The 27,894-nt window shown below is 35.4% G+C and overlaps 1 protein-coding gene and 1 pseudogene across 2 annotated transcripts; both read right to left on the bottom strand.

The window, feature by feature from the left end:
* Nucleotides 1–1,756: 1,756 nt before the first annotated feature.
* Nucleotides 1,757–14,320, bottom strand: LOC139818352 (rab proteins geranylgeranyltransferase component A 1-like; annotated as a pseudogene).
* Nucleotides 14,321–15,026: 706 nt separating this feature from the next.
* Nucleotides 15,027–27,185, bottom strand: LOC139817872 (gamma-aminobutyric acid receptor subunit alpha-6). Of its 2 annotated transcripts, none has more exons than XM_071786152.1 (11): nt 27,040–27,185; nt 22,101–22,321; nt 21,064–21,131; nt 20,382–20,602; nt 19,809–19,891; nt 18,333–18,532; nt 18,149–18,236; nt 17,762–17,922; nt 17,217–17,396; nt 16,692–16,846; nt 15,027–15,718 (listed from the first exon to the last, which is right to left on the bottom strand). In XM_071786152.1, the coding sequence occupies exons 1-11, from the start codon at nt 27,060–27,062 to the stop codon at nt 15,493–15,495; spliced, it is 1,626 nt and encodes a 541-aa protein (XP_071642253.1). In that variant the 5' UTR covers nt 27,063–27,185; the 3' UTR covers nt 15,027–15,492. The 2 variants fall into 2 exon arrangements, with proteins under 2 accessions (XP_071642253.1, XP_071642254.1); XM_071786153.1 differs by having other exon boundaries at nt 16,692–16,843.
* Between the last annotated feature and the right edge of the window lie 709 nt (nt 27,186–27,894).

Below are 27,894 nucleotides of genomic sequence, written 5' to 3'. Positions count from 1 at the left end.
GATAAATTTCGAAACACCTATATATGAATGCGATATATTTCCCATACATAATAAAAATTTTGAAATTTCAGAAAATAAAAAAATAAATAGGGAGGAGAGGAGAAAAAGAAGAAAAAGAGATAGAACATGTAGTGAGTGAAGAAAAGGAAGGGAAAAAAAGGGAAGAAGAAGGAATTAGAAGTGTGGCGAGTGTGGCATGTATGACAGGGGAAAGTAAACCAGAAGGAGGAAGTGAAACAGGGGGAGTGAGAGAAAGAGAATGGAATTCGAAAGAGGAGAGGCAGAGGAGAAAGGGAGAGGAAGGAAGAAAAGAAAAAACGGTAGTAATGAAGAAGAAAGTAAAGAAGAGGAAGGCTCTAAAAAGGAGGCAAGGAGAATGTCGGAAAAAAGTCGAAAAGATGAAAAAGGGGGTAGAGAAGATGAAAGGCGAGAAGGAGGAGAAAGGAGAGGAGAAGGAACGAGGAAGGGAAAATGAGAAGGAGATGGAAAGACAGGAGAGAGAGAGCTGTGGAAGAGGATAGAAGAAAGAGCAGAGGAAGAAAGGAGAAAGAGAGAGTGGAAAGAGAAAAAAAAGAGAAATATAATATGGAGGGAGATCGTTGTAGAGAAACCAAATGAGAGGAGGAAGATAATGAAGATGATAATAAAGAGGGAGCTGAGGAAAAGGGTAAAAATGAGAGGGAAGTAAAAAAGATAGGGGAAGGAAAAAAAGGTGCTACTAGTAAAACTGAAAAAGGAGAGGAATAAAGAGAAGCTGATAGAAGAGAGACTTATCTGTAGTATCTCTTGAATTCGCTGAAGTTCTTTATCTCGTTATTGCAGCATCGCCGGGAACTCCACCTTGCTTCGTGTCTGGTCCTCGCGTAACTGATGCAAGACCGGCGCGGCGGCGGCGTCTCCGACCGAGGGTCGATGGCTCACGCTATCCCGGATTCCCGGACGAGCCCCTCAAAATGTTGCGTTTATTGATCGTGGACTGCGCAATGTGTCTAAATGTGTCTCTGCACATGCTGGATATCCCCTTTCCGAATGGAAACTCCTGGAAATCCAGCTACCATCTCATTCTACCATTCTCATCTCACCTTTTTATCTCATTCTACCATCCCCCACATAGTGGAGGCCTCGATTTATATACATTTGTATAGAGTATTGACGTCCCTTTCAATGGCCGAGACCATTTTCAATAAAATATTAATAAATGTAAATGCTTGACCAATAAAAAAATCAGTAAAAAATCTGTCGTGATTAGATTCCTATTAAAAGGTTTATAATAACATAACAATGGCTGCGTTCAGCCGATACTCCGCTAGCCTAGCAATCGTGAGCAGTCGCTCGTTTTCGCTCGTTTCTTCTCCTTTTAATCCATTGGGTCAAAGGAGAGGAAACGAGCGACTGCTCACGATTGCTAGGCTAGCGGAGTATCGGCTGAACGCAGCCATTGTTATGTTATTATAAACCTTTTAATAGGAATCTAATCACGACAGATTTTTTACTGATTTTTTTATTGGTAAAGCATTTACATTTATTAATATTTTATTGAAAATGGTCTCGGCCATTGAAAGGGACGTCAATACTCTATACAAATGTATATAAATCGAGGCCTCCACTATGTGGGGGATGGTAGAATGAGATAAAAAGGTGAGATGAGAATGGTAGAATGAGATGGTAGCTGGATTTCCAGGAGTTATTTCCATTCGGAAAGGGGATATCCAGCATGTGCAGAGACACGCATTTAGACACATTGCGCAGTGCACGATCAATTGTTAACAGTTTTTATTAAAATATCAAGCTAACACTGTATAGTGCGGACATGAGGGAACCACACTTTAAATTCTAGTATTCGTATCGATAATCTCCGGATGAACAGCCTGAGGGCTGCTGCAAGAGATCATAGTGCGAAATGTACATTTGTGTATGCGATTGTACTCATCCAACGTGTTTGTGACTTAAATAAGATAATAGTTCATTTTAATATATAATACTTAACTCTTAGACGTAAATCACTTAAAGCCTGCCGTTCATGTTCTATAGTTTATTTTCACGAAGAAGCAATTAATGTTGTATATTGCTTTATTCGCTTTTACAAGTGAAACTATACATATAATGCAAAAATACACAATGTTTATAACTATTAATCAACTATAATACATCTTTTTTCGTATAAAACTCGAGGGAAATTCAAGGCTATGAGAGAAACATTCCTTTTTTATTTTAATATTTATATCAAGTCTTAGGTCGGCCGGTATTCATAGTCGATTCTTATATTTAAGACATCTTAAGTACAATCTTAAGATGTCATAAACCAATTACAGAGCCGTATTAGCATCTTAAGATACAAGTATCTCTGCTAGTATTGTTATACGATGTATACGGTGTATGTACGGTGATTACGAACGCTACGCCTACCTAAAATGGATTTCAGAATGCATCTGTATTTTCTTTATTCTCGCCGTTTCATTGCACAGAAAAAAATTATTAAATAAAAAAGATACATATATAATATGTCAATGTGAATCGCAGTATAAGATATCAAAATTGTCTTCAGAAAATAGCGGTACATTTTTCTTCGTTATGCCTGACCTCTTAGACGTCTCAAACACGAATTCGCGTATGGGTTTACGGTTCTTTATGTTACGTTTCGTTACGATTATGGGCTGTCATTGTAGACGATAGGAAGCGATTTCTTACGGTTACGGTCTTACGGTTAGGGTTAGGCTTACGGATCTCCATTGGATCCGCGCCTTTATCCGCTTTTCGACAATAGAGACGCAAAAGCATTATATGATAATTGTTCATTCTTCCTCTTTTTCGGCTTTCTCGACGTCTTGCTTCTCCTCACCCTCCGCGATATCACCACCCTCGAATTTCGGGCCCGGTGCTTCGTCACCTTCCAGAACAATTTCCTCTGGATCAGGCGCGTGGCAAAAAGTCTTCATCAGGATACATAGACTTGAAAATGTTTTTAGCCTGAAAGTAAAGAAACAAAAATTTTAAAGGATTATCTAATGCAATTTAATACTAGTTATTTAATTTAAAGTACCATTTATTATATCAAAGCAATAACTTTGAAAAAACCGACACCGTTTTGCAGCAAGTATATCCATATAAAAAATAGTGCAAACTATAAGGTATTTGAGAAATTATATTTTACAATTAGTTACATTTTATACAATTACTACATTATATTATTATCTGATATTATCAATACATACCTGATTTACAGCAAAGTCGAAATCAAGCTCAAGATCCGGTCCGGAACTATAGATGTATGTTACTCGGCGCAGAATCGCTTAGTTTAATGTCGCTCGCGGGTAAATTCAGATACAAAGACCATAATACTTGGGGTACCGGATACTCAGTTTCTTCCTTCTCTTGTCGGTCATCCTAATATAATTATTTAATTTAAAATATCACGTTTACTTTCACATTGATACAATTTTAATGCCTTCGGTATTTTACCTTGTAAAATATAATTGTAAATTATTGATAATTTTTATCAAGATATTTTACCTGAAGATGTCGTTTATCAGGAGAGACTGTTTGAGTATGAGAATCAGAAGAACTACGTATAGCATTAGATTGAAGCGGTTCCGCTCTCAGGAATTTATTCACGACATATGCTAGATCCTTCTTTGCGTTTTTAGTACGTTTGCATGTCATATGAATTATAACTAAAGAAAAAAAAAGAAAGTGTACAATGCAAACCGATTTTTAAGTTAGAACATTTCCATTAATGTTATACATACACAATCCTTGAGGGCAGGCATTAGTAGATGGTCCCAATTCGATTAGAGTAACGGCTTCTTGATCTTGTTCTTCCGGCGGATAGTACAAAAGAGTTGGACTTTCTTCTTCACCTTGCATAATTGACCTGCAGAAGCGAAAAATATGTCTCCAATAAAATATATTGCGCGTACACGTAATGTATTATCTTATCAACTGTAAAAACTAAAGAAAATACCTGTCAGTAATGAAAATTCCGCGCGAAATTTGATTTTCTCCCTCAGAGGCTACAATTTCTGGTGGCAAGAGTCCCTGCCCTACGACTAAATGCTCCAAAGCCAATCTCTGTCTCCCACTGATAATGGCCTTGCATTTATCCTCATTAACCACTACGCCGTCTAATTGTCTTTTTAAGCAATAAATTCCACCAAAGACTGCACACAGTCTAAAAGTATGGAAAATGTTATTTTGATGTGACTGTAAAACAGAATGAAAGTTTCACCGCGTTTTTAGAAACACACACCTGCAGAAACATTGAGGCAGTTCTCCGCTTCCGTACATAGGCCATAAGAAGGGTGTATTTCCATAACGTCCAAGACTATTGAGAAAATGCTTCGTACGATTAACGCCGTCTCTACATAACGTTTTGTCCGTTGCCATTGCAATAGCTTGCATAACATAATGCTGTACTATAGGCGTAAGACGTTTCGTATTAAGATATTCTAAGAACGTTTTATCACGGAAACCTAGAAACGTAAACGTTCTTAGAACGTAAACGTACTTATTGTACTACTATGGTTGCAGTTAGTGGTAGCAGTATTATTGACCCAAAACTCCCAAGCTCCCCAAGCTTGACGACCAATTTCAAATTTAATGTCTCCTCCGAAAGATAGCCCAGTTTCTCCGCACGAGCCCCACTCGTGCGGGGGGTGCAGTTTGGAATATAAAAATTCCTGTAATCAGGTGGATGCGAACCCGGTTCCTCGGGATTAAAAGAGTCTGGCACTTTATCACACTGCCACACATAAGCAGGAAAGAATACAAATATTTATAACATATTGTTGTCCATGAAAGGATTGTTGAAGACGACGTTCTGCGGAGAGCAGAATATCTTAACATTAGCAATACGTATATATAAATTAATGAAAAAAGTACTATCTCTTCCCGCGTATACTAAACCTACTGGTATTCAATCAAAACTCCCAAGCTCCCCAAGCTTGACGACCAATTTCAAATTTAATGTCTCATCCAATATTCCGAGGGGAAGAAGGTTCCCCTCGGTTTAACTTTTTATTTAACCATATTAGGAATAATTTTATTCCTAATATGTGCCGGTGCACTATATGTTTGGTGTATACGACAACGCCGCCCTATCATTTTTTTGCTCCGCCTTCATACAGTAGCGCAATGGAAGGTACATTTAATGAAATATATTATTATAATCCAAATTACTATCTTGATTATATATGGTTGCAGCTAGTGGTAGCAGTATTATTGACCCAAAACTCCCAAGCTCCCCAAGCTTGACGACCAATTTCAAATTTAATGTCTCCTCCGAAAGATAGCCCAGTTTCTCCGCACGAGCCCCACTCGTGCGGGGGGTGCAGTTTGGAATATAAAAATTCCTGTGATCAGGTGGATGCGAACCCGGTTCCTCGGGATTAAAAGAGTCTGGCACTTTATCACACTGCCACACATAAGCAGGAAAGATTACAAATATTTATAACATATTGTTGTCCATGAAAGGATTGTTGAAGACGACGTTCTGCGGAGAGCAGAATATCTTAACATTAGCAATACGTATATATAAATTAATGAAAAAAGTACTATCTCTTCCCGCGTATACTAAACCTACTGGTATTCAATCAAAACTCCCAAGCTCCCCAAGCTTGACGACCAATTTCAAATTTAATGTCTCATCCAATATTCCGAGGGGAAGAAGGTTCCCCTCGGTTTAACTTTTTATTTAACCATATTAGGAATAATTTTATTCCTAATATGTGCCGGTGCACTATATGTTTGGTGTATACGACAACGCCGCCCTATCATTTTTTTGCTCCGCCTTCATACAGTAGCGCAATGGAAGGTACATTTAATGAAATATATTATTATAATCCAAATTACTATCTTGATTATATATGGTTGCAGCTAGTGGTAGCAGTATTATTGACCCAAAACTCCCAAGCTCCCCAAGCTTGACGACCAATTTCAAATTTAATGTCTCCTCCGAAAGATAGCCCAGTTTCTCCGCACGAGCCCCACTTGCAGGGGGTGCAGGGGGTGCAGTTTGGAATATAAAAATTCCTGTGATCAGGTGGACTTTTTCGTACGAAAAAATCAGTTAATTCTTAAGACGTTGGTGTCATGAAAGGAGTACCTTAAAGAATACCTAGAAAAATTATTTTAAAATATACATAAAAAATTATGTTTTATGTTACAGAATCCAATTGGACACTATTTACCCAAGATTATAACAATCTGGACAATATAATTTATACATATTACGCCCCCGTGGGCTTAATATTATTAAGTTTATTAATTTTAATATATTATGTGGTTCGCGGTAACCGACGACGGCGCAGACGACCCATCCGGGTTCAGAGAGAGAGAAGGCGAGAATTTATTTCCAACACGACGGGGCTCCCGCGCATTTTTCGCGACAGGCGCGAAATGTTTTAGACGCGCGATATCCGGATAGATGGATGGGTCGAGGTGGACCAATAATTTGGCCGGCGCGGTCGCCGGATCTTAACGTGCTCGACTATTTCGTTATTTTTAATTTTAGTTACGCAATTTTATCTTCTATGTATAATATGAAAATATTTTAATGCAAAGTGGATTAGATTTCATATATAATTTTTTAGTAAAAATTCTTGTATCCATACATGTGGGGTGATAAACCACACACATTATACATTATGTAACGTAGAAGACTGTTTAATAAATGTTATTGTACTACTATGGTTGCAGCTAGTGGTAGCAGTATTATTGACCCAAAACTCCCAAGCTCCCCAAGCTTGACGACCAATTTCAAATTTAATGTCTCCTCCGAAAGATAGCCCAGTTTCTCCGCACGAGCCCCACTCGTGCGGGGGGTGCAGTTTGGAATATAAAAATTCCTGTGATCAGGTGGATGCGAACCCGGTTCCTCGGGATTAAAAGAGTCTGGCACTTTACCACAAGACCACACTGCCACACATAAGCAGGAAAGAATACAAACATTTATAACATATTGTTATAAATGTAAATATGAATGGCGGACATAAGCCCCACATATGCCCGCCATTGCACCGCGGTATCGACGTCATCATTCCTCGACACCAATACTTCAACGAATGTACCGCGTTTTAAGCAGTAAGCATCCAGCCACACCGAATTAGCTATGCTGTTGTATAAAATACGTTACATTTTAGGAGTAACGTAAGGATACCTTAGATTTAAGGAATGCGGGTCATCAGTCCACAATTCCCGAGTGTCTTGGAGTTGGAGTGATTGCCTTCTTTAGGCCTAGACACCGGTCCTGCTGATTTTGGTCCGCCCCGGGTATTTTATTTCCCCGGTACCCTCTATTTCTAGCGAGCTTTCCCCTATCCGCCACCTGGGGAGGCGCCCGATGGAGGATCAGCAACCTCACACGGGAGTATGACAATTATGACGTCAGATACTTATCTAAAGATCAACTTTTATGGACGGTTAGTAACTGTCGAAATTCAAAACACAGATAGGTGATCAGATTGGTTTGTTTGAAAAAATCTAAGAAAAATTAGATTGCCTACTAAATAAACGAGATCCCGAAAAGGTGTAAAGCTTAATTACGGCCCACAGAAGCACGTACCACGAAATTTCTTTTGGAAAGAAAATTCTGAAAGTACGTTTCTTATAAAGTAATCTTTGCGTAGGAGAAAGGGGGGTAAGATGACGACCTTATAGTTTATCGATTTTTCCTAATTTCTGTGATGATTTAAAAATAATGACCTATTTTTTTTAGATTCACTAAAGCTTTTTGTATCAATTGTAAAAATTTAAAAACTGTTAAATAAATTATAATTTTTAAAAATTTACATTTTTTAAGAACGTGCCGTTTTTGTCATCTTGCCCCATATGCGGGTAATATGACTTTAGTAGTAAGCAAGGTAACGAAAAGTCAAATTAAATTAAAAATAACAATAATTTCTTTTTGCCAGTAAATATTAAAAACGATCCAAAATTATTTAACGACACAACTGGCCAAAATTAATTCTTTATTAAATCTCAATAACATTTCGATCCTAATCGGATCCTTATCAAGTGAGACATTTTTACACAGCCTCAACAAGTACAAAACCATCATAAGTCGCTAGACGTTGATTTCTGGCACCATCGTGCGTACATAAGATAATTTTGTACGTTAAATGATAAAATTTAAAAGTGTAAATGTATAATAAAACGAAATAATCGGAACCTCTTGTTCGCTATATCCGAAATGTGTCATGATCAAAGTCATTGTCAATTACTCATTAGTGTGACTTTGACCATGACATGTTTCGGATATAGCTCACCCGTTACTTTATACATATTGTTATTTGATAGATAATACCGTGTAAGAAATACGTGCTTTTGCTTGCCGGTATAAAACGTATATATCGTTTACTCACTGAGGATTTACAAGTAATAAACTAATAAATCTAGATAAAAAGTAAACAGGGAAAAGGTAAGATGGTATGTATGGTTAAATAAAAATTGCTGTTGTAAAACAGCCTGCAGCTATTATGAAAAATATCGGATAATTTACCATTCGTAATTTCAAGATGTACTTGTAAACTATATGAAGGTAAGATCGTATTATAAAACATATATTGCAGTTTTATCGTTTTAAGAATTCTTTTGTCTTGCAATATTAAGTGTAAATTCAATTCTGCTAGGCAGTTATTGGCAATTTAAATAAATATTACGTATAGAGTACGTAAAGGCTCAGGAATTGTGAATAACTTTGTTAGAGAGAGTTTTTTGCTTTTTTTATCTGTTTGTTGTAATAATCAAAAAAGCCATAATAAAGTAACCATCAACCAAAACTAATCACTTAATACACAAAATATTTTAATATTAATAAAAAGTGGCGGCATCACTTTTTATAGGTAAAATATAAAATCGATTTCGAAGTTTCGCAACTTTCTCACAGATCCAATATTCGATATCTGAGTGACATATATATATATTAACCCTACAATTAAAATTCCATTAAAAACATCGATGAAGTATCTACTTTTTAAAACAATTTTTTATTATCAGTTTTATTATTAGCGCATCAACGTTTCTTTTTTAATCAAATTAGTAAAATTTTAAATTAATAAAATTTTCAAACTTTGGAAAATTCCATCTATACTGATAAATGACATTCCACAATGACAAAATCCATAGATATTCTATAAAGTATAAGCAAAATATGTGCACAAACATGAAATTGATAGAACCAACAGTTTTTTTTCCAAAAAGATGTATAAAAATTATTTTTTAGCGCTCCAAACCAAGTGCTCTCCATTAAACATGGTTCAAAGCCGACAAAAAAATACGTGTTTTCTACGCTTCGCTACTCTACAACATATCAAAATCGATAAGGGACAGTTCTAAATATTCTATTGTTAGAACCTTCACATTATTTTATTATTTGATATCGGTTATATCACTCGACATTATTTGCACACAAAGATACGGATCCGCTTTATTTCTTACTTGCGTCTTTGCATTCGTCGAAAAATGTGGATGACCTCAATGCATTTTGACGGTCAATTAGGTGCGCGGAAAAGCTTTGCAAAGACCGGGAAAAAGAAGCAATAGTGAAAGAGCAGCGATTAAATATAACTGATATTAAATAATAACATAACAAAAAAGTCAGTCCTAAGTATCCTTGAAATGATCACCAAATCTTTAATATTTAATTTTGACGCGTGCGAATTGCTTACCTCGAACAAACGTTGCTACTGAAAGTTCTTGGCGAGACTACCCGAGAGTACTGTAGTTGAGTGAGCCTTTGAATTATGAAACTCCGATACGGTATCGGCTAGAAAAACCGTTTGCCTTGAGTAAACTTTCCATTTCTTTTTTCCGTGCTTTTGAATTGTATTTTATCCGCCTGAAAGAAGACATTAAAAAGAGCCGAGCATATCTTTTATTTCAATAGTATTTCTACTATTATATTTCAATAATATTCCTACTAACTAATAGTATTTCTTCTAAAATCTGTTAATATTTCTTTTGTTAAATTTCTAAAAAAATTAATTAATTAAAATTGTATTTCTAATATGCAAAACATACATATAGAAAAAGCGCAAGAAAAAAGACTATTTTACATAAGTATATGTATATATGTGATGTTATGAAGAAAGAGTGAAATTAAAATGTTATTCACGAATATAGAAAACGAGCTAACTAAGAACCCGTTAGCCCGTTTTCTATATTCGTAGATTTCCATTGGAGCCTGTACTTCAAATTTTAAAATGTTATTTTAAGAACAATATATTTATGACAACGACGAATAATATGTCGTAAAATGTATGTAAAAAATGAATTACTTCGACAACAAGTAGCATTACCTATGTTTAAGATAAATTTCGAAACACACCTATATATGAATGCGATATATTTCCCATACATAATACAAATTTTGAAATTTCAGAAAATAAAAAAATAAATAGGGACGAGAGGAGAGGAGAAAAAGAAGAAAAGGAGATAGAACATGTAGTGAGTGAAGAAGAGGAAGGGAAAGGAAGGGAAGAAGAAGGAATCAGAAGTGTGGCGAGTGTGGCATGTATGACAGGGGAAAGTAAACCAGAAGGAGGAAGTGAAACAGGGGGAGTGAGAGGAAGAGAAAGGAATTCGAAAGAGGAGAGGCAGAGGAGAAAGGGAGAGGAAGGAAGAAAAGAAAAAACGGTAGTAATGAAGAAGAAAGTAAAGAAGAGGAAGGCTCTAAAAAAGAGGCAAGGAGAAGGTCGGAAAAGAAGTTGAAAAGATGAAGAAGGGGGTAGAGAAGATGAAAGGCGAGAAGGAGGAGAAAGGAGAGGAGAAGGAACGAGGAAGGGAAAATGAGAAGGAGATGGAAAGACAGGAGAGAGAGAGCTGTGGAAGAGGATAGAAGAAAGAGCAGAGGAAGAAAGGAGAAAGAGAGAGTGGAAAGAGAAAAAAAAGAGAAATATAATATGGAGGGAGATCGTTGCAGAGAAACCAAATGAGAGGAGGAAGATAATGAAGATGATAATAAAGAGGGAGCTGAGGAAAAGGGTAAAAATGAAAGGGAAGTAAAAAAGGTAGGGGAAGGAAAAAAAGGTGCTACTGGTAAAGCTGAAAAAGGAGAGGAATAAAGAGAAGCTGATAGAAGAGAGACTTATCTGTAGTATCTCTTGAATTCGCTGAAGTTCTTTACCTCGTTATTGCAGCATCGCCGGGAACTCCACCTTGCTTCGTGTCTGGTCCTCGCGTAACTGATGCAAGACCGGCGCGGCGGCGGCGTCTCCGACCGAGGGTCGATGGCTCACGCTATCCCGGATTCCCGGACGAGCCCCTCAAAATGTTGCGTTTATTGATCGTGGACTGCGCAATGTGTCTAAATGTGTCTCTGCACATGCTGGATATCCCCTTTCCGAATGGAAACTCCTGGAAATCCAGCTACCATCTCATTCTACCATTCTCATCTCACCTTTTTATCTCATTCTACCATCCCCCACATAGTGGAGGCCTCGATTTATATACATTTGTATAGAGTATTGACGTCCCTTTCAATGGCCGAGACCATTTTCAATAAAATATTAATAAATGTAAATGCTTGACCAATAAAAAAATCAGTAAAAAATCTGTCGTGATTAGATTCCTATTAAAAGGTTTATAATAACATAACAATGGCTGCGTTCAGCCGATACTCCGCTAGCCTAGCAATTGTGAGCAGTCGCTCGTTTCTTCTCCTTTTAATCCATTGGGTCAAAGGAGAGGAAACGAGCGAAAACGAGCGACTGCTCACGATTGCTAGGCTAGCGGAGTATCGGCTGAACGCAGCCATTGTTATGTTATTATAAACCTTTTAATAGGAATCTAATCACGACAGATTTTTTTATTGGTCAAGCATTTACATTTATTGATATTTTATTGAAAATGGTCTCGGCCATTGAAAGGGACATCAATACTCTATACAAATGTATATAAATCGAGGCCTCCACTATGTGGGGGATGGTAGAATGAGATAAAAAGGTGAGATGAGAATGGTAGAATGAGATGGTAGCTGGATTTCCAGGAGTTTCCATTCGGAAAGGGGATATCCAGCATGTGCAGAGACACATTTAGACACATTGCGCAGTCCACGATCAATAGACGCAACATTTTGAGGGGAGTATCGGCTAGCGGAGTATCGGCTGAACGCAGCCAATGCCCCGCCAGATATTAACAATATATAACAAATACCGATTTGTTTGTACAGCTCAAAAATTTATTACAATTATGGCTAATTAAAATTTGTAATTTTTAGTTAAATGTTACAAGTTTTTACACAAATCTTCCAAAATTCATCTATTATTAATAACTTCTTAATTCGCAGAAGTCAAAATACTTATGTTTTTATTTTCGTATAGTCTGTTGTAAAGTCCAATAGAAAAATACATAAATGTAGAATTTTTTACCTATATAAATTTCTGATTCGTGAATGGTTGTAATTTTGCATACAATACTACAAGGTTCTACAGAAAACGACAAAATCCTTAAGCCTCTTACAACTCGTGAATTCATGAAAATTTACATAAATTTGTTTTTTTTAGATGTTTATAAGATACTACAATTTTATATGGAAATTAACAGATCTTCAACCAAACCTTTCCATGGAAAATTGTAGTATCTTATAAAAATCTAAAAAAGCGAATACATATGTAGGTTTTTTTTAAATAATTGCAATATTAATCGGATGGCAAAGTTAATTAAAAATAGCGGATATTAAAAATAAAAATGATAGAATTCTTACTTTTGACATCCGGCCGCTGTATGACTCCGACATTTTTAATTTATCAACTGAATTTAACATCAGATTAATATTTAGCAACCTGAAAAACTCTTAAGTTTGAATAACAAAAAAATTTCATAATTTCTTAATTAATGATTTATGTAAGTCGCAACTTTGATGCAATAATAGACTCTATGTTAATCATCAATATCTTTTTAACAATTGACATAACAAATTTCTTTTAAGGGCTGAAAGTCCTAACAATTAACATACTTAATTTTGATTGCAATATAACTTCTCTAACACGTCACGCGGAGTTCTCGGCTTAGAGATCAGTGCTCTGATTCTATAACTATTAACAACAATTCGTTATCATTATATTGTCGTTGCGTATCTTTTTTATCATATATTATATCTGCACAACGATAATATAACGATGATAACGAAACTACTGTAGTTATAAGAGTTACAGAATACAGCCTTAACGACGCGACTTATCGACTGTTAGCGACTTCGTCCGAAAATGACCTGCTTTATCTTAAGAACGTAGTTACTGCATTGGCCGGCCATTGGAAATGCTGGTCTCAACCCGGACCTTTGGCTATCTGTCTATTAATCTGTGATATCATATAAAAAATTGTTCGTCATTTTTTACTGTCCCACAATACAATTTACATTCAACATTAAAACATGTAAAGATACGTAAGAAGTTATCCGTAATTTTTAACACTTAATGTTTTACATAGTCATTACTATATGTATAATAATCATTAATGTATTTCTTTTCTTTAATAAGAACTCATGCTGAATTAAATTGAATTATAATAGTGACTATAATTCAATTTAATTTACCTACATCATGATTTAAAAAATTTATATTTAATAATTGTGTATTTCTTATAAATACAATTATAAGATATAAACTATTAATATACATATATATAAACTATTTATGTACATTATCCACTTAAAATTATGAGAAATATCTTTTTAAACGAAATTAAAGGGATATTTTGGTTTGAAAGGTAGTAAAAAAAAGATATTTTTCAAGAATTGTTTGTATTAGGGAAACCAAAAAAGCGAATAACACTGTGCATGAAGGGCGGCAGTGTGGTCTAGTGGTAGAGCGCCAGACTCGTAATCTGAGGAACCAGGTTTGAGTCCACTAGAGCCGTGGAATTTTTTTCCGAAAGCTGCGCCCCTCCGTGCAAGATTCAGGCCCTTGTGCGGAGCAAACTGGGTCCCGTCTTTCGGAAAGAGACATTAAACCGTTGGTCCAAAGGGTTAAATATGTTCGGCATATGTTGCACAGAATTACTTCTCATGCCCATCGCCAAGCACTTCTGAAGTCTACAATACTGACAACGATTTCTGCGGTGTTTGGTAACTTCACAACCTTTGCTTCCTCGACACTGGTAGCCCAGCTGCTTGCGGATGCTGCGCTTAAAAAAGTGCTTGCAACCCTCGCAGCTGATCGCCCCGTAGTGCCTACCATGCATTGGTTCTATTCCCGCAAACCACACATAGTTCTAAGGACAGCTCTAAGCCTAATGAGCCGCGAACGTCCTTCGCTAACTTCACCTCAACGTCGACATTTCTCTGATCGGGTTCTATCACCTTGATTGCGTATGTTTCATCGTCCATTTTTCGATTATCGAAAATTGAATTTTTTTTAAATCTCCTGACTTTGCGTTATTCCTTATTTCTGTGACAAAGAATATTATACCATAAAATATATACTCGTCTATTCTTGAATCAATAATTATTACTACTCCAGGAAAATCTACAGTTATCAGGCAATGAAGCCTAATGTAAAAATCTAATTAAGTTTTAAATACTATTATTGTCGTGACATATCTGCGTAAACTATATATTATACATAAAATAGTCATACCAAATAAAAGTACTTATTCCTAAAATGAGTCTACCCAGACGTTTCGATCTTGGTTGAGACCTTCAGTGGTATAAAATTCACAGTGAACCGGTGCGCGTGTCGTAACATTAAAATATTACAAAGTCTTGTGTTAATAATCGTGCGTTATAAGGTGCGCGTTTGCGATGTTGTTGCGGACATACTGAGAATGTCACTTTTGTGTTGAACAAATTTAAAAGTGTGTTCTTGGGGGGAGGGAGGGGGGGAATTTTGAATGTCAACAATGTATAGTTCTTAAGATGACTTATACCGACGAAGACAACGTTCAAAAAAACTTCTCATCGACGCTCGTACCAAAAGTCAAATAACAACGACGACACAAGTGGAATCATATCCGACTCACGAAGAGTTCTGAGTGATATTTAATGAATAAATATATATATTAAATTTATTTATTTAATAAATTTATTCTTTAATAAATTTGTATAATAATTTGACGAAGACTAGTAATCAAGGCTTCTAGTATAGTGAAGAGAAAGAGAAGAAAGAAGAAAAAAATCAAAAATTGCTTTCTAAATTTCCTAACATTCGTATGTACACTATCACTATAATAGAGCCGGAAATTTATGAGAAAAATGTAATTCGTTTGTCTATGTATTTCTCGTTATTCTATTCTAGGAAGGCATCGATATATACAGGACATTTGGCAAACGCGTGTTCAATTTCGAGAGTCTAACACATAATTACGTATATATTACGATTTTTAATAAAAAATTATATACTACATATTGTATACATATTATAATATGTACGACATGTACGTACGATTGATAACTTAATTTGAGATAAATTTGACAATTTAATTTCAAGAACGAAGTGGCACGATCCTTTCCCGCTTCGTAATACATTATATATTTGCTTCATTGTTATTACTGATATTTCGTTAATGGGAGATCGGCGTTATCGACCCGAACGGCGGATCCTGCCACTTAAATTCTTCTTGATAGGTGACGTAGACTACCCAGTAGCAGACGTTGAGTAGACCGAAAGACGCGGGGAAGACTATCCGCGCCACCCTGTCGATGTAAGACACGCTGTTTATGTGCCTCCTCGACATACGATCGCCGCATTTTCGATGGTTGCTAGCCGCTTCTCGTTGCCGGCGACGCCTGGCAATTTTAGATATTAATTATTACGCATCTCTTTTATGTAGCTATATTAATAAAAGAGTAATATAATAAATAAAATGAATAAGAATATTAAGTTAAAACATGTACAAGACATGTACAAGACATTTTATAATTAAAATAAACTGAAGTCAAGAGGCTTGCAAAGAATCAAACTCATAAATTAAACAATAAGTTAAAGGGCCATGAAGCTTAATAAATTAATAACGCAAATACATTCAGGTCTTAAATCAACATAATTAAAATACAATCTAATTGCTGTGACTTAAATATATCGCATCATAAATTAATCGTTAAATTGTATAAAAGGTAAAAAAAGATTTTTCTTTGAAATTATCCTTAGCGTTATTTACTGTTGGATATTACGGAATTAGTACAATTAAAATGTGACGCTTGTTCACACGGAGCAATTCATCAATACTGCAGCGCGTGGGAGCGCGTGGGAATGATACTGATTTTGTTGAATGTTATGGTCATATGTCTAAAGACTAGAGAGTAAACAAAAGGTATGATACAAATAACTACATAAATAAAACAAGTATCGAATGTGCATCAACTGCAAGTCAACTTTACAAATGAGCAAAGTGACTCTTAGTCAGAGACATAACATGGATCGTGTAATCAAAACTAATTTTGCACCTTATATGCATTAATATGCATCAATATGATGTTATCGACAAAGATCACGTTGGGGTGACTTACACCGACGAAAGATTTAAAATGACTTAACAAATACAAATAAAAATGAACATATTTTATAATTCACGATTTTTTAACTTTTGCGACAATTTTGCTAGTTTATTTATAAATAATAAAAATAACACGTAATAATAAAAAGAAATTATAATAGCTATATTAATTACAGTCTTTTAAATTGGCACAATATATCGAAGAGGAGATGCCGCAGTGATATCACGTTACTTTATGTTTTCTTTTTAACGCGTACGTAATGTACCTGAAAGCATCATCTCCTGCTAAGCAATAGAGAAACTGTCGCCATATCGGTAAAATAAGCTCAGTTTGCGTCTGTCTCTCCATGGTCGACGGTTTTGAAGAAACGGCGACTGTGATGGAATGGCAGGAATCTCTTTCGTATGTGACGCCGTCCTGCTGGAAGTAAAACTTGAATTAACAACTGATATTTCACATGCAATTGATATTAAATTCTGGGAGAAAAACTTGTCGAGAATTCAGAAAAAAATTAAATATTTTTAGAGCGGACTCCGAAGATCGAATACTTTAACAGATTTACAGGATTCATTTTCCTGCACTTCAATCATTCGTAAATTATATAATTTTCTGTGAATTACGGAAAGTTAATTTACAAATTTTTACAGAAAAGCCAGAATACAAAAAATATAAATATCTGAAAAAAGGGCGTTTTTTTTACATTTTTAAAAATCTCCTGAACTTCTAAGACATGTCTTTGATATTGTTTGGGTGACTTTGTTAACAGTTTTTATTAAAATATCAAGCTAACACTGTATAGTGCGGACATGAGGGAACCACGCTTTCTAGTATTCGTATCGATAATCTCCGGATGAACAGCCTGAGGGCTGCAAGAGATCATAGTGCGAAATGTATCCTCGAACTCCTCGCTCGCGATACCCTTCCATTCTTCCCATTCTTCGTCGTCCAACGGAATCTCGCCGCTACCAACCTGAAAATTAATCAAAACTAGATTGATATTGACTCAAATTTTATCTTTTTTTTATGAATATTTATTGTAATTAAAGATGCAACAATACTTTTGAATATTGTTTGAATAATCTTTTGTGCAAATGTAGTAATTTTTTTACATACATATGTAAACATGAAACTACGTTTTCTAGCATTCACTTACATCGAAAATACATGTTGCAAAGATAAAAAAAAAACTAATTTAATTAAAGATCCTGGAAGATCGCAATCGTTTTCCCAAAATACTTTACTATATGTTATAAATTCTCTCGATATATCTTCTCTTAAGATACAAGGAAGCGACTGAACGGATGAGAAAATATCGCGATTACGCAGAATTATCACCTTCGTGAAGTAATGAACACCCGCGAACTCCAAGAGGGTGGCGATGCAGTAACCGAAACTCATCAATAGAAACCAATCCAGAGCGGTAGCATATCTAACTTTCGGCAAATCCGTTCTGGAATCGAGGCTTATCGTCGATAGCGTCAAGACGGTGGTGATACCTGTAAAATTTATGACACAGTGTTATCCGCAGGGTCGGGTTTTCCATTTAGACGCCTCAGACACACAGGGCTAGGGGTCGTAAAATTTACAAGGTTCATAAATGAAAGAAAAATGATAAACAAGTGTAAAATTTTCTTTACGACAAATGATAAATTGTACGAGCGACAAATCATGAAACTGTCAAGAAAAACCGACAGAAAGAGATATCTTAAAAATTGATTGTACCTAAACCCACTCGATCGCTTGTCGCCTCGCGATGGATCCAAAAGGATACCCAACTTAGCACGACTATCAAAACGCACGGCACATAAACCTGCCGATGTAAAAAAATTTTTTTATTATGTCGCATCTTGAAGAAAGATAAATTGTTTATCATCTGCAATGAACGCTACGATTTACGCGCGCTTACTTGTATGAGAAAGTATCCGGTGTGGCGTTGCAAGTTGAAAGATACTTGCAATATCGAGAACTCTCCCTCGCGACGGATAAACGTGAGATTTCTGTACGGCGAGCCCATTAAATCGAATTGCGACAGCGTCATTCCAGGCTCGAAGTTCACCGACCTACCTTCCTGCCATTCGTAAACCAGCTGTCCCGATGTGTAAGCATCTGACAATTAGAGAGACGTAACAGCATAATATAGAAAAAAAATCATCTTTCAAGATACATTAATCTGACAAAATACTGGAAGCATTTGAGAGAGATGCCGAAGACTCTCGTGTCTATTTCAATGATATATATAAATCGTAGAAATATCATTAAATTATATTTAATTACATTATTACGCCATTATAAATTAGATAAATATGTGATAAGCGAACAAATAAATAATTAAATAATTAATTATTCCAAATACATTCCTCTATTTCCATATATTTATTCTTTGATTGCCAATCCTAAACATTTGAGAATTCGTCAATTAAGAGTATGTCATAGAGATACTAAAGATGCATCTACTTCGCAAGGATATCCCATTATAAATTCTATGAATATCCATTAAAGACAATTAAGTAATTAATTAATTATTCTAAGTCTGTTTCCTCTATTTGTCATATTTATCCCTCGATTATTAATCCTAAACATTTGAAAATTCGTCAACGTACACATTCGCCGAATGTATCCTTATGGCATGTCTCACTTGGATATTTCTGTAGCCACGCGAATACCAATGACTAATCTAACTAATCTTAAATCACGCATCCCGATTCGAGGAGAGTACCATCACTAGCGCGCCTATAATAATAAATTTCGATATTACGCCGCACCATGGATCATGATGCCAGATGTTATAGCGGAAGGTAGAACCATCAGGCACCGTAAAGGAATATCGAATTTATCGCAATCGTAACTTCGACGTGGACGATCGCGAACACTCGCCGAAGGATAATATTGGTGAATGTTAAGCACGTGAGGAACAGTATAATGTGGCGTGCGAGGGCATACAAATGAAGTATTATTTGTCCCGGTTTCCTTACGTTTCTGTCAGCTTGAATCTCAATTGATACGCCAAGCACAGAAACCATGTATTTCCAAATGATTTGTAGACTTCTACATAAGAGCGAAAAAGGGCCGCGATTTGCTAAACTAAACAAAAATAACACGGGGTACAGATTTCATATCATATCGTAAAAAGTGTGTTTCTGTACACGAACCAATAAGTGCAATATAAAACAAAAGACTAAAAATAAAAATTATATAATATTTTGTTTCAATTTTGTTTTGATTAAAATTATATAGAATATAAGTAATTTTGTCTGGTATCTTTAAGTTTATAATTTAAAATCTCTTCGCATTTTTTTCACTTTGAAAATTAATTTTTTAATATAGTAGGCATTCATCTTTTCAAGGTGCGGCTTTACTATGCGGTTAAAAAATCGATACATACAGCTTCCCATTATTAACGGGCAAGATTGTCGATCCATAGGGAAGTTTCTCAGCTCCATGGGACATTTGGCCTTAATAGTGAGCCTGCATTACGAGACATTAAAAAAGAATTACTGAAAATTACTTATGATACTAAAATATAAAATATTTATTACAATTCTGCTACTTATTTTTCCATTATCTTTTTATATTATAAATAAAATTATGCGTGTACGTGATATTTACATCTAATGTACATCTAATTCTATCGTTCAATTTTATATTATATTATTTTCTTCTCATATATCGTTTATAAATAGGCTTTCTAAAGAATTTACATCTACTATGACTACTTTAAGAATAACAAAGGTACAATGTTATAATTTCGTATATTATTTTGCGAAAGAATGTATTACCAAGTACAGAATTGAACTTTTCTATTTGTTGATTATAGAAATATAATTTTTATTTTCGAGAAAAAATATACACGTCGACGATGACGTGTATAAAAAGAAGTTCGAAAATATTTCGTATAGGTATCGGAGAAATCGAATTCGATTTGCTACACAGTGCGTAAATTTATGCGCGAACAAACCTCATGGAATACAATATATCGCCGTCCTGGGAGATCCTTAGCAATTTGTTCGGCACAGTGATCGTGTGCACGTAACTATGCTTGCCGTTGTAGAAGTAGGTATCAGGACGCCAGATCCTTTCGAGCATCTTGATGCTGAGACTGAGAGACTTGATCGGGCCCAGAAAGCTTAGACGCGAGTCACGCCACGATTGCCGGAAATAACAGTCCATCGAGTAATCCTGTAGAAGAATTTTTAAGACTGAATCAAACAGATTTCAAACAGATTCGAAAGTAAAACATGAATTCATCGAGGATGTGTACTATCAAGCAACAGTACACGTGCACCAGTAAACAGGCGATTAGAGATTATCGTTACATGGTTCAATTTTGATCTTAAATAAATATATTATATATTTTAAGTATTGCATTTTAGGCTTAAATTTACGAGTTATTTAACATCAACTTTGCATTGAAGATATGATAAACATGAAATTAATAATGAAAGAAGAATGTTAAAACGATGAGATCAGCTAGCAATTATTGTTCCTGCAGTAAATAATTGATTCGTGTTACAATAATTAAAAATTAGTATACTTAAAGTAGCTTATATGACTCCGTAAAAATAAAAATAAAGAAAGGTAGAAAAAGAGATAGACGATTTACTGGTGCACCTTCCTCTTTGAGAAGTTTCGAATCTCACCATATCAAGCTCAGATACTGGACCCATACTTCTAATTAAAATATTGGTTTTGACCACTGTGGGCACGCCTGAAAAAAATTCGGAATAAATATATCTCCATGATTTATGAAATGTCAATATCAGCGAAGAGTTTGAAATATATAGCTCTTTAAAGAGAAAATAGGAATAAGAAATAATACCAAAATGGCGGCGATTATAGGCGACCATCAGATTTGTTATTCGTGTAATTAATTAATTAGGATATGCGCTTTGAACATATATTTAATTTTTTAATTCAATTTTAATATTGCAACAAACATGTTATTAATTCGACATCGTAGTCTGGAGCTAATTATCGATAATTAAAGCGGTTAGGCCATCGTGTACGATCTTCCTCGGCTCTTCGGAATCTAATTATATCCGTTATTATTTTCCGCTGTGTGATGCTGCGATTAGCGCAGGTATAGGGACATAATACATGATGAAATAGTTTCAGTATTGTAGAGTGACCGCAGCGCAATTTAGCTTGTATTCATAAAATTAATATCGATATTAAATGCATATGCGTTACGCTTATTTGCGTTCTCTCTAAATCTGAATCAGGGAATAGTAATCTGAATCAGTGCACTGATTCCTCGACTGATTCAGATTTAAAGAAATTACATACCTCGTTGTATCCAGCGATCTAATGTCATTTATAAAAATTAATCCTTATCGAATTAATCATTAAATAAAATTTTCTGTGTGTAACCTTTAAATCTAAATTGAAAATACAACTAACTGTAAGTATACGTATATAATGAATTTCGGGAATGCGTATCTACTGTCAAAGAAAACAGTAAAAATACATTGTAATTTTACAAAGAAGAAATTCTGATGCTTATTGTCTAAGCGCGAGGAGAATATATGTAAGTTTACGGAAAAAGCAAACGATCTGTACCAAAGTGATACGCTGTTATCTACTTATTTCGGTTTTATGACTTCTGAATAGTAGAAATTCTCATTGAATCGTAATTTGTGAAAAAGCATTCCACTCTACTAACTCTTGTTTTTCTTACCTTTACCGTGCGTGGGCAGCTGATTGTTTTCGTAATTCATTAATAGATTCTCGAGGACCATGGTGATGTTCTTCGAGACAATATCGTTCATCGTAGCTCTGGGCATCTTGCTGCTGATCGTCAACGATTTGGACGACAACGTCGCGAGGCTCGATGCCGCTTTGGTTTCGAACGCATAATAATGGTACTCGTACACAGTGAGTGGCACAAGAATGACAAAACTACGCATATAATACAGAAGCATATGTTCATTACTCCACCGGCGATGAATTTCGTGCAATATTCTGTTTACGTAGAGAATTAGATGCAAGACAAATCTCTTGCAAGATCGGAAATTCGTATTTTCTTACGAAAATTTAATCTAACTTCGCGGTCTGAAAGTAAACGGTTTATTGCGGAATATTTGCGTTCTTGAATATCTTGCTAATTAATAATAAAATTACTCACACACACAGTTTGATAACTCTGGAATTTCTAACAAACGGAGCGGATTATTGCTGAGCTATTTAATGCAGCAGGACTAGTAGGAGTAAGAGGTTTTGGCGACAACAGTATGGCAATCACTGACTTGAAACACCATGCAAATTATTAGCCAACTCAATGTAAACTGCAAGTAACTGCACGTAATTTGATCTTAAGTAAAATCGTCAAATTAAAAGTTAAAACATTATTTTGTTGCTACTTTTAACATAATTGAAGCCATAACCATATTGTGATAACTTAAAGTCGACAAATTAAAATACGGTAATTTAAATAGATAAATAGATGAGAAAGATTGTAACGCGTGATGAAAAATTGTAAATATAGGACATAATATATCTTATACTTGGGTGTCGATGTCTATCAAATTATATTCAATATCATGAATACATCCTAAATGTCGATAATTGAAATTCATTAAGTATTTAACGACCATAAGTGCACTTTACGGATGTGTGAATGGGATTGTTCACCGTAGAGGTTCCATTTGGTTTTAAAGTTGATATTCTGTCCTACCGAGAGAAACGCATTTCAATCCGTATCGATCACTTTCATTTTAAGCCTAAAGAGAACCAGTTAATACCGCCAATAGATCCCGAGTTTTCAATTTTTATAACGCTTTCGTTGCATAATGGGAACAATCGCTTTGCATAATTGACTATGCGTGCGGTATTCTTTAATAACAAATTTGGTCAATTTAATTTAACAGCCTAATTTTTCAAATGCTATCTAATGACGTATTTATTTTTACTCGTATTTTTTTTATTAATTGGATCTGATAATATATATAGTTTCAGATTATATTTTAATTAAAAAGAGAAATATTATGTATCAAATCGCGCAGAGTATATACGCTCTATATTTATATATATCCATTTTAATTAAAATGTTTAGAAACATTTTGCACTGTTACGTCAAGCGAAAATCGATGGCGTGTTTCAAAAAGGTGCGCGCGGTATTCGAGGCTTTTCTCCTCGAGCGGCGTAACGTGACATAATAATGACGTTAACGTTACAAAGATGCTACAAGGAGTTATCTAGGGCACGCTACGTTCTCTCTCAGCTCTTATGCCCACATTCCCTATCGCCCTTCAACGTAGCCACCGCGAAATAGCATCGTCCGCGTGCCAGAACTTTGTTCTGGCGCGGGGATCGGACTATCCGCTACCGATAAACCGCGGCTCGCGATACACGCGTGAAGACATTCGCTCGCTAATCGTAAGTGCAAACGGCATCTTGTTGCTCTCGCGATATCCTCCGAAATCTTTTGCAAATTGTACGGGATTTATAAATTCATATGTCCTATAGTTTTATAACGAAAAATGCATAGCAATTTATGTGTCGGAAACTACGAGATCCTGAATATACATTTGTCAACGAGGCGTATTTTAAATCCGTAATTTTAAATCCGAATTTTAATTCCAAATTTTAAATCCACATCTGGAGGAGACAGGTGCATATGATACGTACATACGTTTCACATTCAATGACTTCTCGGAGTTGTTATCTAAATGTTACATCAACCCTCCCTCCGCATTAGTTTCAATTTTTGCCTCGAAGCTCGGAGCACCGTAACGTATATAATAAAGTCGCAAACGAGATAAACGACGAGCATTGTTTGGAGTTCGGTTTAAGGCATAAAGGCGAGGCCGGGTATCGAGGCGGGAAGGAAAAAATAGACGAGAGTGCCTCTTGTCACTCGCCGATTCAGCAGCCGTGGTCCACGAGGGTTCGCTTCACCTGTTTCGAGAGAACATTACGCCCCGTTACGTCACAATCTCACGAGATCGTATGCGCATTTTGCATCCGATTTTCGACCCGTTTGAGATGGTCTTCGAGTGGGCCGTATGAAGTTTCGAGTGATAAAGCGAGCCGCGTTTATACGTAAAACGCAACATCGGCATTGTTACATCGTGCAAAATAACATAACACTTTTAACGGAAAGAATTATCAATATAATAAAATAATAATATTAGAAATAAAATAATCATTAATCTCAAGTAATTACCAAAGAGATGAATGAAACTTCATTTCTATTTCAATCCACAGTGATTATTAGAGAATAATCGCAATGTAAAATGAAAAATTCGTAAGACTATTTCTGTAAACAACTCAATAATTGTGAAATTTACAAAATTTAGTAATAATTAATTAATAAATTTTTGTATTTTAAAGTAAGACGAAAAACGTGACAATTTACCAAAAATTTTCCGCTATTGCCTGTCTTGTAATTTTATAAAACGCACCCTAAACGGCGAAATTTCTCTCTTTTAATAATGCGTTGATGCGTAAACTTTACTTGCGAATAACTTTAATTGCGCTTTTTCACTGTCATCGCTTGCGATGCGAATCGGAACAATTGCTTTCACCAGCGAATTTGCCTAGAAATTTCGATGGGATCAATTTATCCAAAATATATTTCGCAATTTATTTGAAGTTTGTCAATTGTGCCTTATTAGTTTACGAAATTAAATATAATTACGGTTACGTTCAGCAGAACGTTAATTTTGCAACTGTTGAAAGTTTTCTGAGCTCAGATTGGATTATTTCTCTAGATCTAAAAGAATAATCCAATCTGAGCTCAGAAAACTTCCAACAGTTGTAAAATAAACGTTCTGCTAAACGCAGTCAATCGTTATGACAATCGATGATAATTGATCAATTTTCTTCTTATGTCAGATCTTTTTTTTTTAACACACAGTACATTCGTAGAATTCAAAGTATAAGTGAGAAGGCAATGTAGTATAAAAGAAGGAGACAAATATTAACCGATATTAAAGGATATGAATATATGCCGATTCTTTTTTGCATTTGAGATTTTTAATAAAACAATGGATACTTGTTACTTATCATTGAGTTTTTATCTTTTATATAAGAGAGTAATATAATTATAACTAATATATTATATCTCTTACTCCTCTTTTATAATAATTATGTCATGCCACTTTATACCTGAGCGCAATACTTTTATTTGTATGTTTCAGAAATGTAATATTTTATCACTAATACTGAGAAATATAAAAATAACTAAAACAGACTTATTTCCATTTTTGCAAAGTAATTTTACAAATATCCACGGAACATTTATTATTGTAGATATTAGATAACATGTATATGTATATATGACATATGATATTTTCTCGCTTTCGGGGCTTTCCAACGACTGTTTGCCCACCGTTACCGGATCGAACTCTTGCTCGTCTACTAGACAAACATACGCGATGACAATAACATTACCGATTATAAACACATACAGCCCGCTCGAACTTGCTCGAACATTCCGCCAATGCGAAAAGAGATAAAGCGTATCACGTTGAGATCCTACATTATTTAGTAAGGACAAAGATCTCGCTGTTTGTTGCAAGATTATCTTCAAGATTCATCACTCTTATTTGGCTGAGATGACGCGGTAGCTTTGAACTGATTGTAACTGATCTCGCGCAAGTACGCATCTCTCTAGGTGCTCTCTCGACATTTGTGTTTGCACGAATAACGACTCGCTAGATACGCTCGATTAAATTCAAAGGGTAATTACATCTTGCGTTGGAAGCAGCCTCGAACCTGTTCTTGAAACATTTAGAAGCTTTTACAAGTTGCGCAATCTACGCGTACACCAATAATCGCTTAAGATGCATCTTTGAGCTTTATGCGTCAGAAGCGGCTTTGATATACGCCGATTGAAATTATTCATTATTTCAAGATGTAATATGCAAAAGCGCTCGCGAATGCATACGTACAATGTACAAAACAAGAGTTGCATTAAATAACGTCGGCCTGAATAACAATTGACGTCGTTACAATTTTCTATACAGGATAGAATATCTGAGAGTGCACAATTTTTTTTATAAATTGTTCGAATTTCTAAGATTTTAATCAAAATTCAGAGAATTACATGCAATTTAGTGCAAGGAGCATTATAATTATTTTTAACAGTAAACAATACTTAATGCAATTATAATTATCTCTGAGCGGAACGTTTTATTTATCTGCATTCTATTGTCTAATGTTTCTTCGCGTAATTGCAATTTGCACAGTTGATGCACAGTTGGGCGTTGCAAAGGAGTTGTAAAGTTGTACAGCAAACGGCGAAGTAAGTTATTATAAAGACAAACGTGTTAAAGAAAATGTCATAATTTGTTAGCGATTGTTTCGCATATAACACAAAATAATCAAAATTATTTCTTTTAAATTTCTCGCACTTGTTCGTGATTTTAATTAAATTTAACATGTTTAACGACAATTTTAAATACTTATTTAGTCTAATAGCATTAAACGCTGTAAAAAAGAAAGAAAGTTAGGAAAAACGGAGCGTTTTACCTGACAATGTGTGACTGTGTGTGCACTGTTAAAATAAATACAAAATACTGTATTACTATTAAAATAAAGAATGTACGGTGACCGAAATGTCTTGCTACTTCGCGATGATTTTCTCGCTATAGCGACTAATTTATTTTACTCACAGCGGCAGCTTGCTCGGTGTCATCCTCTCGGTGATGGTTCGCGATCCGCTCCACCGAAATCAAAGGTACTTAATACGCTCGTTGAATCGATGCCCGATGGAGTTTAACACTCGCCACGAGATGCGACGGACCATTGCGGCGGCCGCGTGGATCTTCGTGCCGCGAACCCCCCTAAGACGCGAGCTTACAAGAGTCGCGACGCGCAAGTCCCGAAATCACGCCGTCCATATATTTGCGCTTAATCCTTCAACGCCACGCGTGTCCGCGTGGTTACAGCGACGAACTTGCGGTCTGAATAATAATAACTCGCATTTTAACTGATTTTAATCCTTTCCGTACCTATAGGGTACCTGTATATGATATATGCGTGAATGGAAAGATAACTTCGAAACTTACGACAAGCGGAGAAGTTTGTACGGCTTATCGTGTAGTTTCATCAGCTTAATCGTAATGCTGGGAAAGAAAGATGAGGAGCTTAATACCAAGAACCGAAAACTTTTGAATTGAAAGCGATTGATAGATGAAGGAATTTGCACATTGGACTTTAGACAGCCAGATAGAATCTCAGTGTTTTATCTGCGTGAACGTTCCGCCTTTCAAATTCTAGTATTTTAAGTTTTAGAAAAGTATATCGAAGTAAGCGCCAATTCATATTTTGTATGTATGTTTTTTTCTGATTATTATATAATGTTGTTAAAACGTTTGAAAGATATTAGGAGAGACCTAAATGACATTTGACGATTTCGGGACGGTTTAGATTCTATCTGCAATTAACGAGATTCGTATCACCTCTCTCACTGAATCACTTCTAGCGGCTATCTTTAAACTTGTGTTAATTAGTAGGTTTCTGTGTGC

This window comes from Temnothorax longispinosus, chromosome 8, assembly GCF_030848805.1.
Source record: "Temnothorax longispinosus isolate EJ_2023e chromosome 8, Tlon_JGU_v1, whole genome shotgun sequence".
In the NCBI taxonomy this organism is placed as follows: Eukaryota; Metazoa; Arthropoda; class Insecta; order Hymenoptera; family Formicidae; genus Temnothorax; species Temnothorax longispinosus.
This window is presented reverse-complemented; position numbering and strand designations above follow the sequence as displayed.

Excerpts from the sequence above, each read along its gene's own strand:
- LOC139817872 (XM_071786152.1), bottom strand. The coding sequence starts at position 27,062 with ATGACACCGAGCAAGCTGCCGCT. Across the intron at positions 21,132-22,100 it reads GCTGCCCACGCACGGTAAAG|GCGTGCCCACAGTGGTCAAA; the intron begins GTAAGAAAAACA and ends AATTTTTTTCAG. Across the intron at positions 19,892-20,381 it reads GATATATTGTATTCCATGAG|GCTCACTATTAAGGCCAAAT; the intron begins GTTTGTTCGCGC and ends CTCGTAATGCAG.